The 15,334-nt window shown below is 35.3% G+C and overlaps 2 protein-coding genes across 2 annotated transcripts in view; one reads left to right on the forward strand and one right to left on the reverse strand.

Moving 5' to 3' along the window:
• Positions 1–4,312: 4,312 nt before the first annotated feature.
• LOC107675514 (synaptogyrin-2-like) lies at positions 4,313–8,519 on the reverse strand. The gene is made up of 4 exons (XM_016469936.1): positions 8,111–8,519; positions 7,144–7,381; positions 5,197–5,330; positions 4,313–5,105 (listed from the first exon to the last, which is right to left on the reverse strand). The coding sequence occupies exons 1-4, from the start codon at positions 8,207–8,209 to the stop codon at positions 4,911–4,913; spliced, it is 666 nt and encodes a 221-aa protein (XP_016325422.1). The 5' UTR covers positions 8,210–8,519; the 3' UTR covers positions 4,313–4,910.
• Positions 8,520–10,321: 1,802 nt separating this feature from the next.
• Positions 10,322–15,334, forward strand: part of LOC107677672 (transmembrane channel-like protein 6) — an 18,214-nt gene continuing 13,201 nt past the window's right edge. Inside the window, exons 1-6 of the mRNA XM_016472713.1 lie at positions 10,322–10,389; positions 12,783–12,897; positions 12,995–13,123; positions 14,123–14,254; positions 14,585–14,693; positions 14,819–14,906. Coding sequence (XP_016328199.1) covers positions 12,798–12,897; positions 12,995–13,123; positions 14,123–14,254; positions 14,585–14,693; positions 14,819–14,906 — 558 coding nt within the window. The 5' untranslated portion in view covers positions 10,322–10,389; positions 12,783–12,797. The remainder of the gene's footprint in view (positions 10,390–12,782; positions 12,898–12,994; positions 13,124–14,122; positions 14,255–14,584; positions 14,694–14,818; positions 14,907–15,334) is intronic.

The raw sequence follows: 15,334 nt of genomic DNA on the forward strand, positions 1-15,334 counted from the left end.
AACCATAACATACCCCAAGGGACTATACCAGTGGAATTTAGTTTGTTAATAATTTTGTTATTCTGAAATGTTAATATTTAACACAGCTGAAAGCCTAAAACAATACCATCTCTGAATAAATCAGCACAAACGTAGCACAAACCAATGGCATAGTTTTGGTGATTATTTCTTGTTATGGGGTGCCAACTTCAAGGAGGTTTTAAAGTTTTTTGATTACATTTTGATTGACGTGATATGAATTTCCACACTACATTTTCTCTTAATGGTGAATGTGTAATCAGGAAGAGTATAAACTGTATTTATGCTCAGTAATTTTTTTTCTTTTAATGCATCACATTAGACTTTCGCTGTTTTGCAAAACATCAGTTGCCCTTTTGTAAATTAACTTGAGTGAAAACCTTTGTTCCATAAAAAAATAATCTGTATGATATTCACATTCCCATTTTACTCAAAATAAAATAAAACATATTACTCTGATGTACAACTGCACATAATTAGAGTAGTAAAGATTCTGTGTTTTAAAAAGACTAGGCTAAATTACTACGTGTAAAGCTTATATAGTGCAACAAATTCACCAATAAACTACAAGTATCACTACTTTTCCTTTAATAATAGGCTACTCATTAATAAAATCAATACTCAAATAACAAAATATAGATGTTGAAATGTATTAAAAATTATAAAAATTTCTCTGCAGCTTTGTGGCACACTGTAGTTAAAATGACAACATTTAATAACACAGGAATGTCCTCGATTCTTGTTTAGTAATGGCCAATTTGTTTTTACACTACAAGTAATTTAGGGCATTTGTAAATCTTTGGCAATTACTGACTCTTACATCTGAACACAAGGCTTCAACAAAATTGCCAAATATTTATTTGTATTGCATTTTTGTTATTTGATCACTGAACAACTGTTAACTGTCACTATGATGTGGCCTCTGTCCGTAAATATCGATGTATTTATTTAATCAGCAAATTTGACTTGGTCAGTTAACTCATATATGCACTATTTATGGATTCAATAATAAGAAATTCAATAGGGCAGCTGAACTAACTTGCAAAATATTTAATCACGTGATGTAAACATTCACTGCTGGACCAATCAGAGAGCTTCCTACCTATTCAATCATACATTTGCTACACAAAGATATTAAACACGCTGTCACAATGAGACTTATATCTATTTGGTCAAATATTTGGTGCAAAGGCGTTGAGTAGTTATACAGTAGGCTATCTTTCACAAGAGTTGCCATCTCTTGCCTTCAACAGACATCAACATTTACTATTATCTCATATATTCGGTTATGAAAAGATCGCACACAAACGAAAGGCTATAAAACGGTATTTTCGGTGAAGGTATTTCTTTATTTTAATTAATTTACATTTTATTTCACAAAGTCGTGTTTCTTTGGCCCACATAAACAGTGACATGGCTAGACCCTCAATGAGTTTCTGCATGAACCCAGTGCAGTCTTCTCTAGCTGAAAGTGTTTTTTAAAAGCGTACGGTACTTACGGTAGGGTGGAAGACAAGGCTCAGAATAAATCCGGGCTGTTGAAGATCAAACCGCGACTTGTTAGCCACGGATCCATTCAGGCAGCTCTGAGTCTGCACATCCTTCCACTTCCGCAGGCGGGGCGTGATCCAAGCAGTGTGCGCAGAACCAGTTCTTTCCGCTCGCACTTGCGTGCATTTTACGCATATATTTTTGAGCTACGACAGCAATGAAAACATTTCATTTATATGAAGGTAAAATGACGTCAAAAAGATTTGCATACGCAGGGTAATATTTGTGGAAGTGTACATAAGACTGTAAGCGTAAATTAAATTTGCATGCGCAAGAGAAGCTTTGTAAAGGTGTAAATCGCGTTTCAAGCGCAAGAAAAAATTATTTGCAGCATTTTACTGTTACTCGTAAGTGTAATTCATGTATTGTGAAACTGCAGCTTCATGCTAACGCAAAATAAATATGATCTGCATGCTTCTGACCATTTTTTCCGCGCTTACACTTTTGGCACGTTTTTTTCGCCAAAAGACGGTCAAAAGCACTGCAAGCCTATTTTTTTCTTGCGCTTGAAACACGATTTACACCTTTACAAAGCTTCTCTTGCGCATGCAAATTTAATTTACGCTTAGTCTTATGTACACTTCCACAACTCATACCCTGCTTATGCAAATCTTTTTGACGTCATTCTACCTTCATAATTTAGCAGCATGTAATAAACACGTTACAGAGTTATATATATATAAGTATTATATTACCATATTGGCTATATGCACTAATACCCATTTAATTTCATACAACGCACTATAGCCTATTTACATGCGTTTTTTGTTATGAATTTACAAAAAGAAAGAGATCGGCAGACCAAAACCATAACTTATGGAGAGCATGGCTATTATAATAGTGCCAGCAACATTGCAAACCAGCCAACACTTGGTTCTAATTATCTAAACATAAAATATAGTATAGTTATCTAGAGTAGTGGTTCCCAACCCTGGTCCTGGAGGCACCCCAACACTGCACATTTTGCATATCTTCTTTCTCTGGCACACCAATTTCAGATCTTGGAGTCTCTACTAATGAGCCAATGACCTGAATCAGGTGTGTTTGATTAAGGATACATGCGAAATGTGCAGTGTTGGGGTGCCTCCAGGACCAGGGTTGGGAACCACTGATCTAGAGCAATTTCAGTTTGTGATATATGCATATTAGCATAAATCTATAGTCTTTGATGTAAAGCTTTTATGTAAAGCACAAAAAATAATGCATGTTACATTTATTTTTTTGTAATTATACAGCCATGCAATACGTTGTACTTTCATAACATTTACACAATATCCTGCAGACTCTGAGATATTATCTGGCCAATACTAAGCACAATACATAGTCGACTCACAATATTACACAGACCTTATAATGTAAAATTATATTAATCCAGGTACATCAGCACCAGTGACCGTGATTTCACCAAGTACATGTTCCTGGATCAACATCCTTGTTGATCCTGGAACAACATTCCAATCAACCAATCAGAATTGAGGCATAACTTTTCAGGAAATATCTGTTTTAGGCTTACGATCAGGGTTAGGTGCTTCTACACCCTTGGTAATCAGCTATCATTTCCCTCTGATTTTAGGAATAAATAGGGTTAGGTTTAGGGGTAGGGATTGGGTTTAGTCTATATATTTGGACAGTAATGTTGATCTAGGATCAACAAAAGATGTTGATCCAGGAACATGTCTTACTTCAAGAAGGTCGCTGTGATTTTGCCAAGTAAGACATGTTCCTGGATCAACATTACTGTCCAAAAATACAGACTTAACCCAATCCCCACACCTAAACCTAACCTTACCCATAATTTTTTTCCTAAAATCAGAGGGAAATGATAGCTGATTAACAAGGGTGTAGAAGCACCTAATCCTGATTGTAAGCCTAAAACTGTGCTTTCTTCTGCATACAAAACATACAAAAAAAGATGATCATTCTGAATGTGAAGAACATTGTACCCCATTGACTTTCTTCAAATTATACAGGTTCAAACATTCAGAGAAAAAACATCAATTTATCTTTGTGTTTGTGAGTGTGTGTGTGTGTGTGTGTGTTTTGCAGTAGAAAGAAAATCTAAACAGTTCGTAATGGCACGAGGGTGAGTAAATTATGTAAATGTAAACTACCCCCCAAATCATTAGATTTCAAACAGGAATCAACAAGTCGTTGATATCTGTTAACATTGGAAAGAATCAAGTGTTTATTGCGCAGCATTTCCTTACAAAAACGAGAATGTTGCAATACTGTTACAAAAAATGTTGCAAAGTAAATTAACAGAAAGACACAACGATTATGTGCTATAACAGAACTGTGTAAAAGAAATTCCCCTACCTTCAACAAAACACGACCATATTGAAAAGAGTTTCTATTTAGTGGCCAACTTAGATTAATATTTATTCTAGTTTTTTCTCTCTTTTTTTCCATTTTAGGGAAATGATGAAAACAGTAAAAGTGGTCTAAAATAGTCAAAACAGAAATACATGAATAGAAATTCATTGAAATTAATTTCAATTCCTAGATATTAATTTCAAAATAAGGCACAATTTCAATAGTAAGAGGTAGAAATCTTGCAGTGAATTTGGCCTGACATAAAAGAACACCAACAACATTACATTATATGATTGTTTACCACTTCAAAACTCAGGTGCTTAAAGTTTACAAAAATAAGGCTTATTATTCACACAAAGCCTATTGTCTGTCACAAATGAAATTAAAGCACGTTTACAGTAGTTCATTTCCCACATCACAATCTTAATCGAACTATTCATCAGTAATCTATTCTAGCCTCAACAAAACTGAAGTTAGCAGTTAATAAAGCCATTTGGCAATATATTTAGTGCATACTTTCCAAAAATGTGATATATGGCAAAGCAATGCTTTTAAAGAATTACTCAATTGTGGTAATGTATTTGGCACAGAGAGTCTGTTCAATTTCTATTGTCTGCATATGAGGAATTTTGTTTTCGATTCTACTTTTAAGGCACGTCAGTTCTGTAGATTTTCCTACATTATGTGATTGTGCATTCAAGACATGGAATAAAGTAAATTCCATCCGTTTCATAAATGTAAAAACTGCAGCTGGTGTTGAATCTGGTTTTCAGAATCTAATTTGGAGAAATTAGCGAGATAATTCTGCAGATGTGCGAGGAACTTTTACACTTAGGGTTATGTGTAGAATTTGCATCCGAAGAAAATAAAAATAAATAACTTTTTTTTTTTTCAGACATGAAAAAACACACCAGCGAAGCACACCAATCCCAGGTCACAATTTCAACTCTTATGGAAAAGGAAAAAGTGGAGCGTATGAAACAGTCCACACAGGTGAGCCTCTCAGAAGCGTTAAAATGCCTTCACCCTCAGTATGCGGGAGGCTGATACCCTCCCTGTCCCGCAGGACTGGCGGTGAATGGGGACTGCTGGTAACCTTCTGGAGCACCAGTATATGCTGAAGGGTACGGGGAAGTGTGGTCACTGGATGGATCATTGTAGCCTAGGCCAACCTCGTCCATCCCTTGGCGGTATCGTCGTAATGCGAACACAGTAAGAAGGGCCTTGAGAGAAAAAAAAAGCGTGATACTTGTTTCAGTTTATCAAATATACAAGGTGACCGTCAGGCAGAAACAGGAAGTGAGATGTGCTCACCCAGGTGGCAGTGGAGAAGAAGGAAAAGGCCACCACAGCTCGAGCTGCATCAGCTAGGACGGCTGATTGAGTAGTGTGAGACCACTGATTGGCTAGGATGCAGAAACACACAAACCACAGGAATGTCCACACACCTGATGAGAAAGCAGAGAGGAACGTAAAGGGGTTTGTTCACCCAAAAGTGAAAATTCTGTCATCATTTACTCAACCCCAAACGACTCTTGTTCATCTTCAAAAACACAACTCAAGATATTTTTTAATGAATCCTGAGAAGTTTCTGTCCCTCCACTGAAATTGTATGCAACCAAAACTTTGACGCTTCACAAAGTTCATAAAGACAAACTAATCCATATAAATCGTTTGTTCTAATGTGTGATGAATGCATATGCGATACCATATTTGATGCGCTCCATGTGTGGATCATAAAAAGTAAAATAAACCCCTTAATTTTAATCTTTTCATCATATAAAGTGATCAAACCGCAGATTTATAAAGATTTGTTTTAAGATGCCGTATGACCTTTTTGGATCTGCGAAGTTTTGGTTGTGCAAACTTTCAATGGATGGAAAGAGCACATGAGTAACAGAAAGTATGGCTCTGTTTCAAACCATAATGAGCATTTAAGTCATCATAAGTGTGCCTCAGACATGAAGCTGGCAATGTTGCTTTGTCCACTAAGACATCACTGCATGTATCCTTCATAGAGAAGGAAATGAGCTCCATTAAAAAAAAAAAAAAGTTAGCCAGTTAGATAATCATAAGTATACTTGTATTTCATTAAATACTGAAAAATATTGATAAAAAAACAATAACACATTTTTTATCATTGAGACGCTATTTATTCTGGTTTCAAAAAAATCCAATAGTTGTGTGTACTGTGTATTTTAATGCTCATTGGAGCATCGGGGTCATTCCTATGTTCCCCAGATTTATATGGCACGAGGGATACATGTCCACCAGGCTATAAAGTATGTTCTAATTATCATACGGGTTTAATATATAAACCAGCATTTATAGAGGGGTTTCTATCTGTGTTGTTCAGTTGAACTTGTATTAAATTGTACTTAAAAACTACTTTTCCTGGGTTGGGTTAGGGAAAATGTGTCCTGACCTTTTAAAAAGTTTACTTAATGTATGTTACCAGGCCATTGAACTGGGGAACATATTACCCTTTTTTAATGTTCATTATGTGCCATATATATCTGGAGAACATGGGACCCTGGAAGCATAGGTATGCTCCGAGAGTATCATGTTGTTAGCTTAGCAACATGCTAACATCATGGAAACTCCACTGGAATTGACTGCAACTTTTTATTTCCTATATAGATGCTGTTCCACATCACCCAGTTGTGAAGTTCCATGACAAACGTGACGCCAACATTTTAGCCTTTGAACTGCCTGGTTGCTAGTAGACCTTTTTAAATCTGGTTGCCCTAATAACAGTTATAAACGCCACAACTGTGCCAATTAGAACTTGCACTCTGATTACTTGAGCTCTACTCGCTTTACTGTGAGATGTTAGAATACTTCTCACAACTTTTGACGTGTCTCTGGAGATGTCCACATACCGTTGGCAAAAGTAATGGATGCCAGCTCTCAATGAACGTAAATTTAGGTCGCTTTGTTGTTGCATTCGCTGGCAGTGTGAACTGAGCTTTCAATGCTCACTCCCTGTTGAAAAAAACAGCATATGCTGGTTAGGTATGCTTTGCCAGCACATGACCAGCATAAACCAGCAAAAGGACCAGCATAAACCAGCAAAGGACCAGCTTAAACCAGCATCCCAGCGTCAAAACATACCTAACCAGCATATGCTGGTTTTTTCAACAGGGCTAGGTTTTAGATCCAAGCAAATATGTGGTTTTTAGACACTGTCCGATAAATAAATGCATTCTGCAATTAAACTTAAAGTGACTGATAAAAACAAAAATCTGTAATAGTTCTTACCAGAGAAACAAAGATCACCCAACACAATGTATTTTCTCTCGTTGGCATTGCTGATCTGGGGGAAGTAGGCATCCAGCACAATGAAGACAACACAGGCCAGGAAAGCTAAAATCCCAACACCAATTCCATAGCTGCAAGCACTTTCATTCTGATTGAACATGCATTTAGTGATGTCTTCATGCTGTTCATTCATGTAGCCTTCAGAAACTATGGTAGCAAACACCACTATGGCGAAGAGCTGTGATGGAAAGAAACAGAATTAGTGGCAACAGCAGAATCTCTTTAATAATGCATCATCACAGTTGTAATCACACACACCAAGGAAACTACTACTGAGAGCGTTTACAGAGAACAACAGTGTCATGTTTGAATGGGTGGCGTGACGCCCTCACAAGATGTATCTACTTTGGTTATCAAAAAAACCGACAAACAAACAAAAAACTATATAAGACTATATATTTACACAGCAAAAGAAGAATTAGGTCAGTGATACGGGCATTTAGACCCCTACATCTGCTTAAAAATGCTCCGTCAAAAGATTTAACATTTAAAATGCACTATTTTTTGTAGCTTAAAATGTGTGCTTACATTATCTTTCTTAAAAACATTTCTTTGCAGTAGATGAAATAAAAAAGAGTGGCCAGTGTAATATGTAACAGGTGATGAATACTGTTGTTGTAAATGGTTCAGAAAAGAAAGAAAGAAAGAAAGAAAAACACTCAAACTAGCTGCATAAAAGAGCTGTGCTATGTTGACATGTTGACAAGTCACATGATGCAGACCTCAACAACAAACTCCCAAACTGCTGCTGCCATATGGTCTGTGTTTTGCAACTTGTGACAGCAGAATTTAGATTTGCGCTTAACTTCTGTTAAACTAACAGTTTGAGGCCAGCGGCAGTATTACAAACTTTCACCGAGTAGGAGCACTAGCTCGATTAGCTAACGATGACTTTGATATAGCTCACCCAACTGAACAGCCTGGCGATAGTCTGCGGTCGCTTTAGAAAGCTCCAGAAATCAAAGGCTCCACCGGCCAGCGATGCACCGTAAGCACTCGTCTCCATGTCCGCGTTCGTGACACTCTGGCCCCTCTTTATTTGTCAGCGCTTCGGCAAGTTGTCCAGCTTGATGATACGCTGTTTACTTTAACAATTGTTTCCTGAAAGTAACGCACCACCCTTCAAGGAAGTACACGTCACGTCAGAACGAGTACTGCCACATTATAATATTTGAACCGCCCCTGTTTATCTATCTATCTATCTATCTATCTATCTATCTATCTATCTATCTATCTATCACTTTAATACTTAAATATAGGCTGTCATTCTGTTGATCAAGTGCTCCAGCAATCCTGCAGGTTTCAGTAATCAGCAGCTATTTCACATATGCTTAAATTAAAAAAAAAAGTGCAAAGACGTTTCCAGTGTTGTGCTGTTTGTTCGGGTGTAGTCCTGATGTTTCATCACTTTGCACACAAGGGTTTGCCCTTGAGTTTACACAGCTCTATGGTCTGACTGCAGAAACTGAGCACGTGGCCTCAATCTGTAGGACACGCTTTAAACACCGAAATACTTTATGTTGTTTGTTGTGCTTTTAATGATTCTTTGTGAACTGCGTAAGTACCGATGAATATAGTCTTCTAGGTGGCGCTATTAATCTACTTTTAATTTAAATGCTCACCTAAAAATGAATAATTTTCATAGCTCCACCCTGTTGAAAAAAACAGCATATGCTGGTTAGGTATGTTTTGACTCTGGGATGCTGGTCCTTTGCCAGCACATGACCAGCATAAACCAGCAAAAGGACCAACATAAACCAGCAAAGGACCAGCGTAAACCAGCTTAAACCAGCAAAGGACCAGCTTAAACCAACAAAAGGACCAACATAAACCAGCAAAGGACCAGCATAAACCAGCAAAAGCCAGCAAAGGACCAGCTTAAACCAACAAAAGGACCAACATAAACCAGCAAAGGACCAGCATAAACCAGCAAAAGGACCAACATAAACCAGCAAAGGACCAGCATAAACCAGCAAAGGACCAGCATAAACCAGCAAAGGACCAGCTTAAACCAGCATCCCAGCGTCAAAACATACCTAACCAGCATATGCTGTTTTTTTCAACAGATGTCTTCCAAACCTGAAATCATTTCTGTAGTGAAATACATCAAAATAATGATATGTTGAAGAATGTCCAGTCAAAATTTTCAATATATTGCGTGTGTGTGTGTGTGTTCCATAGAAGAAAGAAAGTCATACAGGGTTGGAATGGTATAAGTAGCTGATGATATGAATTTTCATTTTTCGGGGGATCTGTATCAACTATCCATAGTTACTTCAATACAGTGGACCCAAAAAAGTATTTGAACATGTAAGCCTCAATTTAAAATGCATTAATTGTGTGTTGTTTTTTTTTGTTTTTTTTTGTAGCCTACATAGTAAAAAAGTGCCATTTAAAAAAATAAAATAAATATAGCATAAGCACACTTTTCAATCAAAACATACACAAAATGAAGTTTGTTAATATGATTAAAAAAGAAACAGATGCAAAGCTGAGTTGCACAAAAGTGCGAGTGAATGGCTGCATTCCAGAACTTGCTGCATCTTTGCAGTGTAGATGGAGATGCTCTCTGACAGACACAGAGGATTTCATTCGGTAGAAAATTATTTAAGATACATGTTTTAAATCAGCCTTATTGCAGATGTTATAGTAATGGAAGCTACAGTTGCCATTATAAAATACATTTACAGTAAAATACCAAACTCAAATCCATACTGTTTATAACTATCTAATGTGTTGTCAAAAGGTGTGATGAAAATAAGACACGGCCATGAGGTCTGTAACGTATGACTGAGTCTGTTATAGCTGACATTTTCAGATGAAGGCTGAGTTACAGTAAGCAGTCTCTACCATGGTAAGGCCTCTGTTTACAATTTCACATACCACACTGTAATGTAAAATACCTGTCTCCCTATACACAGTGTTGTTTGTGATAATAGTACCAAACCAAATAATAATAAATAAATAAAAAATTGTAAGACGTCAGCTCGTTCTTGTCTTCCTCTCTGCACGTTGCCTGTGGTTTGTCACTTTGTATGCAGTCTGTCAACTGTGAAAATGTTTCTGCTTATTCACAGAATGGGTACTGTTGAAGTACCAGTCACTTTTTATACGTATGAAAACTTTGAACAGTGTATCTTCCTTATTAGACTGTGCTGGAAACTTTGCGTAGCAGCAGCTGTTTAGGTGAGTATTGCAATTGGTGGTACTTTATCAGAACAGCTAACAGTCTTAAGATGAATGTTATTGAATGAACAGCTAAAGTGGGTTGATAGAAAAACTACAATTAGATCTACTGCGATAGTATACTTTAGCATGCTTTATAAAAGTACATACTATGAAAATAATATACTTTAAACGAATATACTTAATCTTGAACTGAATGTAATGTTTGCAGAAAATTTGTTTTGCATGTTAACTTCAATTAAATGAAAATGTATTATAGTTGAAATTTATATTAAAGGCAGGTAATTGAATATACAAAGGCATTCACGCATTTCTTTAATGCCATTTGTAATGATTAGCTTATTTAGCTTCAAATTTTAACATCAAATAAAACACTACAGTTACATTATAATCAAGTACTTTACATGTGTGTTACTATGTAAGTCAACACATCATAATAAGTGGACTTCTTTAAAGCATCACAAAATATTCCTAAAACAGTGATTTCAAATGTGTTTTAAAGTAAAACGTATAATTTGACATTATTACAGAGTGGACTTTAGTCACATTGTCATGAAAGTGTACTGTCTTAAAGCACAATTTTATTGCATTAATATTATAGTATCTGTAAGTAGTTTTTTTTTTTAAATATACTTTTAAGAATGGACTACAATTAAGTGCACTACACCTTTTTACAAGAGTAGTTTAATGTAAGGAATGGACAGTTATTTAAAATATATTTTTAGAGAATGTTTATTATGCTATGGCATCTTATGATGTTGCTTTTGACGTAAATGAAAGACACTTTTTGTTTCTGTTGTAGATTTATGGGGTTTATATCACTGTAAAAAAAATTCAGTAAAATTTACGGTAAAAAAACGGCAGCTGTGGTTGCCGGAATTTTACCGTAAAAAATACGGTAGCAACGTTTTAGGTTTTAACTTAAATTTACAGTTAAATACCGTAATTTCATTAACTGATATAATGTTAATATACCAACCTATTGAAGTACTGAAATCTGTTTTGTAACTTTGTAATACACTGATAACCACCAAATACAGGTGGTGATGAGAAAGTTACATGATGAACCAAAGCCCATCACAAGCAGCTTTTAAATAAAAACATATATAGAAGATGCACAGTGTCATTCACACAAACACTAAACACCATCATGGTAACACACATGAAACTGAAATAATGCAATAAACATTCATTTAACAACATTAGGTGTAATACACAACCCTAATATAGAAAGTTGATAAGAAAAAACTAAGAAGAAACATAGTTATTTAAACAAAAAAACATCAAATTTAAAATGTAACGCAGGGAATTCTGGGAATGTCAATTTATTACAGAGTGGACTTTAGTCACATGGTCATGAAAGTGTACTGTCTTAAAGCACAATTTTATTGCATTAATATTATAGTATCTGTAAGTAGTTTTTTTTTTAAATATACTTTTAAGAATGGACTACAATTAAGTGCACTACACCTTTTTACAAGAGTAGTTTAATGTAAGGAATGGACAGTTATTTAAAATATATTTTTAGAGAATGTTTATTATGCTATGGCATCTTATGATGTTGCTTTTGACGTAAATGAAAGACACTTTTTGTTTCTGTTGTAGATTTATGGGGTTTATATCACTGTAAAAAAAATTCAGTAAAATTTACGGTAAAAAAACGGCAGCTGTGGTTGCCGGAATTTTACCGTAAAAAATACGGTAGCAACGTTTTAGGTTTTAACTTAAATTTACAGTTAAATACCGTAATTTCATTAACTGATATAATGTTAATATACCAACCTATTGAAGTACTGAAATCTGTTTTGTAACTTTGTAATACACTGATAACCACCAAATACAGGTGGTGATGAGAAAGTTACATGATGAACCAAAGCCCATCACAAGCAGCTTTTAAATAAAAACATATATAGAAGATGCACAGTGTCATTCACACAAACACTAAACACCATCATGGTAACACACATGAAACTGAAATAATGCAATAAACATTCATTTAACAACATTAGGTGTAATACACAACCCTAATATAGAAAGTTGATAAGAAAAAACTAAGAAGAAACATAGTTATTTAAACAAAAAAACATCAAATTTAAAATGTAACGCAGGGAATTCTGGGAATGTCAATTTACGGTTATTCACTGTAAATTATACGGTCTATACGGTCCAATACATGTAATGTCCAATACAGTTTTTCACCGTTTATAGTAGGGGAATTTACCGTTAACCATTTGACAGGTTTTTACTGTTGCATTTTTACAGTCTTTTACCGTTAAATTCACGGTCATTTTTTACAGTATAAAAATGCTCTGAAAAAATAAATCCCAGGCAAATATTGGCTTTTAATATGAAAATTAATTTCTGATATGGCTTATCACCTATTGCTTACACAGCTCTAGACAGTCTGGATGGCTGCATCCCAGATCATGGAGATGACTTCCAGTGAAGATGAAGACCAAGACCTGATTGAGCTCGAGGCTATTAGGAGACCATACAGAGCAGTGAAATGTGAGTACTACACAGCATACAGACAGCCTGACATAAATCCCATAGGGAAGAAATAACTTATTTTAACTCTAACTTCTAACTTTTTTTCTGTTTGTAGTTGATCTGACACATGCAAATCAAGAAGCTCAGCATTACCATGAGCCCAAACACACGGATGCCCTGCACAGGAATAGCTGGTCTTCTTCAACCCAGAAGGTCCTGTCCTCCATGCCTAGCCGCTCTATCAGTAAGAAAATGTTTTGATGCTGTTTTTTTAATATTTGCACAATTAATAAAATCATAGCTGTTCCACTAAAATATGCTCTTGTGGCTGTAATATATGAATTTTATTGCATCAGACAACAAAATAATAGTATATGCAAACAAACCCTCATGAAAAAGAGTATACTTTTAGTATACTTTTAAAAAGAGTGCTGATTTCGGAAATAATAAGTGTATTAACACTTAAGTGTGACATGAATGTAATGTTTTTGGACTCTTAGTTGCAAGTTATTTACAATTGCAAATTTACAAATGTATATTTTAAATGCATTTAGTTAAACTAAAAAGTACTTTTTGACCCACTTAAGTAGGACTTAATGTCCTTTAAGTAGGACTTAAGTACATCTTTATGTAATTGTATAATTATTATGTCTGTTGTGTATAATTCTGTCTTTGAAATATGGATAAAGTGTACTGCTGAATGTACTGAAAAGCATTTATGGTCAATTAAAATATAATTTAATGTCATTTCTACTCAATTTTGTAACTTTAAATACATTTTTAATTACAAAATATTATAAAATCTGCAAGTAATTTTTTTTTGTTAAATATATATACTTTTAGGATTTGAAGTACACTACAAGTGCACATTCAATACAATTATGCAAAGTTATTTTTTTACAAGAGTAGTCTAACATAAGTACAATTAAGTTCTAGAAATGTCCTCTGAACCGATTTCTTTTAGTCTTTTTTTTTTCAACTGTTTACACACAAAATCTTTACTTGTCACACGATTTCTGAAACGTGAAACTCAAACACCAGAACCACACACCAAATATTTTTTTCTTTCCAAATGCAATTCCAATTACACATTATATTTTACAGTACTTGTAGTTAGTTAGTTGTAATATAGCAATTGCACATTGAGATACAGAAGAGCAGAGACTTCTCCACTAACGACGTATTTATTAACTCCAGTTTCTAGTGCACAATGTCAATTTATGATCCTTTTTTGCTTTCTCAGGATTTAATCAGTCGACTGCGCTCTCCCGATCCACCGAGACGCGAAGAAGACGACCTCTTAGCATTGTGTCCACCGCTTACTGCGCTACAGACCAGGACGTCTTCAGAGGGCAGGAGGACTGCGAGGATGATGGTTTGCAGCAGTAAAACACTCACAATGCCAACTATTTGGAGCAAATATGACTCGTATCATGAGGAATCAAATTGTTCTTGATCTTTAAAGATGAGAGCATTTGATGTACTGTGACAAATACTGTAACTTTCAGAACTTCCTCCTCAGTGACAAAGAACGTTTACTGAAACTACACTGCAACAACCACTTGTTGTATACTTCTCTAATTTAATTTCACACTTATTTACATAAAAGTCTTAAAGGCACAGCAACAAGAAACAGGCTGTTTACAGAAAGATATGGAGAAAATAATCTTTATTAAGACACTTTGTTTCTGTGTTCTGGTTCTAGTGACCCAAAATGAAGACCTGCTAAACAAACTACAAGGTTTGTCTGCTGGTGAATGTGTGCGGGTGTTGCGTGAAATGCCCCTTAGTGTCTCGGAGAAGCGCCAGATCAGGTACAGAATTCAGTGTAATACTCACATTTAGACAGCGTTATTACATCTTTAAAAGAGTGCAATAATTCATTTGTTCTTTGTGTCAAAATGGTTCATTTCTTTGTATCTTATCTAAATCTTTTTAGAGCTTGGGTTGTCTGTTGGGATGCTGGACAACCTCTCTCTGCTAACAGAGCCCTGTGCTGCCATCAGTTTAAAGCTTGGTTCTTGAAGGTGAATGTCTTCTTGTACAGTAACATTAAGATCAACATTAACACATGTATTTACATTTGGCAGTTTTCATGAGTAGTCCTCAAAAGGACTTGCTTTTCAACAAAGTATCAGTCAAATGAGTTGCTTAACTATCAAACAATGCTCCTCATATCAAAGTATTATTTATTATATGTTCTGTTTTATTTTATATTTATTTGACACAAGGTTGCAACACTCTTACCAAAACTTGGGACAGATGTGAATACAGTTTTACACCCTAACCTGCGTTACTCAATTTTTTTCAATACTAGATATTGAATAAACATACAAATTAAACACATTTCTGTCATTCAGGAAAAATATATATCTTCACTGTATGTATAAACACACACACACACACACACACACACACACACACACACACACACACACACACACACACACACAAT

Source organism: Sinocyclocheilus anshuiensis, unplaced genomic scaffold (assembly GCF_001515605.1).
Source record: "Sinocyclocheilus anshuiensis isolate Anshui unplaced genomic scaffold, SAMN03320099.WGS_v1.1 scaffold173, whole genome shotgun sequence".
Taxonomy (NCBI): domain Eukaryota; kingdom Metazoa; phylum Chordata; class Actinopteri; order Cypriniformes; family Cyprinidae; genus Sinocyclocheilus; species Sinocyclocheilus anshuiensis.